The sequence below is a fragment of the Aphidius gifuensis genome, linkage group LG6, assembly GCF_014905175.1.
Source record: "Aphidius gifuensis isolate YNYX2018 linkage group LG6, ASM1490517v1, whole genome shotgun sequence".
Classification (NCBI taxonomy): Eukaryota; Metazoa; Arthropoda; class Insecta; order Hymenoptera; family Braconidae; genus Aphidius; species Aphidius gifuensis.
Genome location: NC_057793.1, coordinates 12,645,239 through 12,648,446, shown reverse-complemented (window position 1 = coordinate 12,648,446; position 3,208 = coordinate 12,645,239). Strand labels below are relative to the sequence as shown.

General features: G+C 27.8%; 1 protein-coding gene across 1 annotated transcript; it reads left to right on the top strand.

Moving 5' to 3' along the window:
* The first annotated feature begins 1,284 nt into the window (after positions 1-1,284).
* LOC122859517 lies at positions 1,285-2,620 on the top strand. The gene is made up of 3 exons (XM_044163146.1): positions 1,285-1,949; positions 2,072-2,167; positions 2,282-2,620. The coding sequence occupies exons 1-3, from the start codon at positions 1,451-1,453 to the stop codon at positions 2,560-2,562; spliced, it is 876 nt and encodes a 291-aa protein (XP_044019081.1). The 5' UTR covers positions 1,285-1,450; the 3' UTR covers positions 2,563-2,620.
* Positions 2,621-3,208: the final 588 nt, after the last annotated feature.

Here is a 3,208-nt window from a genome sequence, read left to right as displayed (position 1 = left end):
GGCGCGGCATCTCTACTTTGCATTACAAATCCAATCTGTGTTACCGATTTGGGGTAATGCTTGAATATTCCATTCGCTATATACATATATATATATATATATATCAATCAAAAGTATTGATTTGATATATATCTTTGACATTACAATAATTAAAAAGTTATTAGAGGTAAAAAAAGACAACTTTTTCAGTTTTTTCATATGGTAACATCTTTTTTTGAAATTTTAATGGGTCTCATCGTGTGGAGAGCTTTAAAAGACGAAAAATTCGAAATACAAACGAGCATCAGGTTTAGAAACCAGTTTATAAGGCTTCACACGAAAATATAAGAAACAATGAAATGGTGAAATATAAAATCAAAAAGTTATAGATCAATAATCGCAATTTCGTGGTAAATATGCACTTAAATTTTTTGAAACTGCAATTAATGTGTGTTTTTTTCTGCTATTTATGATGAATATGATAGTATTCAACAACATAGTAATCAGTCATAGGTCGTAACACTGTAGTAGAGTATTGGACGGTACGAAAATAAGCTCCACTCGAACCTAATCTTTTCCAATGTGTACTTTGTACAGTGTTTAAGGCAGATGAATTAAGTGGACCATAAGAGAAAGGCTAAAAGAGATGAACTAGATTCCCTCACCGTATTTCTCTGCATTATCATCATCATCATCAATATGGTTATTTTAATTGAATCATTAATTTTGAACAGCTTATTAATTTTTCACTTTAAATAATATAATTCCATAAAAATTTCAAGCTTGATTTTGAAAAAAAATAAAAATTTAATTCATATTTAAAAAGAAAATTTCATATTTAAAACTGATTTCTAATAATTTTAACGTGATTCCAAAAACTGCTCATCAATTTCACTATGACATCCATCTGAGCAATTATTAACAATAATATCAGAGTTATCAGGAACTAATAGAAAAATGAAAAAAAAATGAATAACGTCATTAAATCGGTGACAATAGAATCGTCAAGTTGAAAAATAACTCTCTATACCAGAGAACATAAAACGTAAATACAATTTAAATGTTCAGTGTCTAAAATACCAATAATGAAATATCTGACGCGCTTCAAAACGATTGGTTGAATCTTGACATCTGTTTTTACCTAAATATATACCAGTAAATAATTTAATTTGATTCTTGTAATGGTTCATTTGGTTTGCCCAGCTTCTGTAACGCTCTAAAAACACGAGCAGACGGCTGTTGAAATTATTTAAACGAGCAAATTATAACGTTTCTAGTAAGAAAAAAAGACTAAAAATTGACGAGGAAATAAAAAAATACAATAAAAAAAAAAAAAAAGGAATGAATTGGTTTCGTTATTGTACTTCACTAGTACTATAAAAAAAATCATCTTGTTTCTTGTTAACAGTAATATTTTTTTTAGTATAGCAATCATGGTTTCACAACAATCTATATAAATGCGATCTTCAGTATGATATGCCTAGTCATTCTTCATTGTTTCTTCGTTGTTATTAGAAGTTCATATTTCTGCATTGTAAATAACAAAATATCAAAGAAAAAAATAAAAATGAAACATTTATTGTGTGTAGTGTTTCATATATTTATTTTGGCTATATCAGTCAACTGTTATAGTATACATCAAAATTTAAAAAATGTTAACATCAACCCATGGCGTGACTTGCCACTGATTTGTTCAATGGAAGATCCAAAAAATATATCTGTATCGTGTCATGGGGTGAGAATAATTAAACGTGTAGTACAAGAGTTATTGGAAACTGCAGCAAATGCACCAACCATTGAACTTTTTGATGGTATAAGCCTTATCAAAAATAACAATTTTAATGTGAGAAATTCGAGAACCATAAAGGATTTCATTCACGATTTTTTAGAAGGTAAAGAATTGAGAATGAAACTACAAAGTTTATTACCAAATAGTATTGAATCATCGGTAATTGATAGTATTCCAACAGGTCAGTGTTTTTTTTTTTGTAAATTGAAAAAATTTATTATTTATAATAAAAAATATGAGATAAAGTAGAATTGTAATTATTTTTTTTGATTGTAGTCAAAGTTATTAATTATCTTTTTTAAGGTCGTGGAAAAGAAGGAGGCATTGGAAGCGGACTTCCCGGGTTCGGTGGTGGAAAAAAAGGCGACAACAGTTTCGTCATTCTAGCAATAATGATGGGTACAATAATTCAAAATTTGATATAATACATCATTAAATATAAATAAGAATAATTTGACAATCATTCTGTAATGCACTGACTAATTGTGATAATTGAAATTTTGTATTTTCTAGGAAAAATGCTGGGAATGATGAGTTTTGGAGCACTTGGTATTGTTGCAATGAAGGCACTGGGTGTATCATTGCTGGCATTAGTTTTATCAATTTTCCTTGCAGCGAAAAAATATTCAAGTGGTTCACCAAAATCTGATGGTGAACACCATGTTGTATATGCCCAAGATATTCAAACTTCCCATGAAAAAAGAAGCGTCACAGATGAAAATTTATTACCCTACAGAGGATATGCAGAAATTTATGGAGATACACCTCAAAATCTTAAGGTTCAAAAACAATAATTTAAAATAATTTTTAGATGAAATTGGTAAAACTGTAATGTAAGAAATTGTCGTCGTAAACGAGAAAAAACTATTGCATTATTAATTTTTATATTCTTATTTATGTATTACTTATTTCAAAGAAAAAGTATTATTAAATTTTAATGTCTAGTAAGAAAAAATTCTCTCAGTGTAGTAAAAATTTAATCATCCTTAGGAAAACACCGAAAAAATATTTTATCTATAACGCGATTTTGCTATTCGTAAATTAAATTCGGAAAAACAAAATGTATATATATATATATATATATATATATTAATCCATAGAATAGAAATTATTATTCATATCTTTAAAAAAAAATTAAAATTATTGAAATCCGATTTATATGGAGTAAGTGTTGGTGTCACAGTTTCCTCACTTAAGTGAGGTCAACAATTTGATAAAAAATAAAAAAAATAAAAAGAAATATATACATGTGTAAAAATGAAGAAGGAAATAAAATTTTAAGAATTCCGAAGAGAGTTTATTGACCAATGAGAAAAGTGTGCCAAGAAACGAAGCCTACACACTCCCGTCTCTTACATATTTCTTGAATCAAAAACTAATTTCACGAGATCCATATTCATTGACCTTGACACTGGTTGATTTGAAATTTTTTGTTAAAAT

What these genes read in the sequence shown, in the direction of transcription:
- LOC122859517 (XM_044163146.1), top strand. Translation starts at nt 1,451, where the DNA reads ATGATATGCCTAGTCATTCTTCATTGTTTCTTCGTTGTTATTAGAAGT. An exon ending in AATTGATAGTATTCCAACAG is followed by an intron (nt 1,950 to 2,071) that starts GTCAGTGTTTTT and finishes ATCTTTTTTAAG; the next exon opens with GTCGTGGAAAAGAAGGAGGC. An exon ending in CATTCTAGCAATAATGATGG is followed by an intron (nt 2,168 to 2,281) that starts GTACAATAATTC and finishes TGTATTTTCTAG; the next exon opens with GAAAAATGCTGGGAATGATG.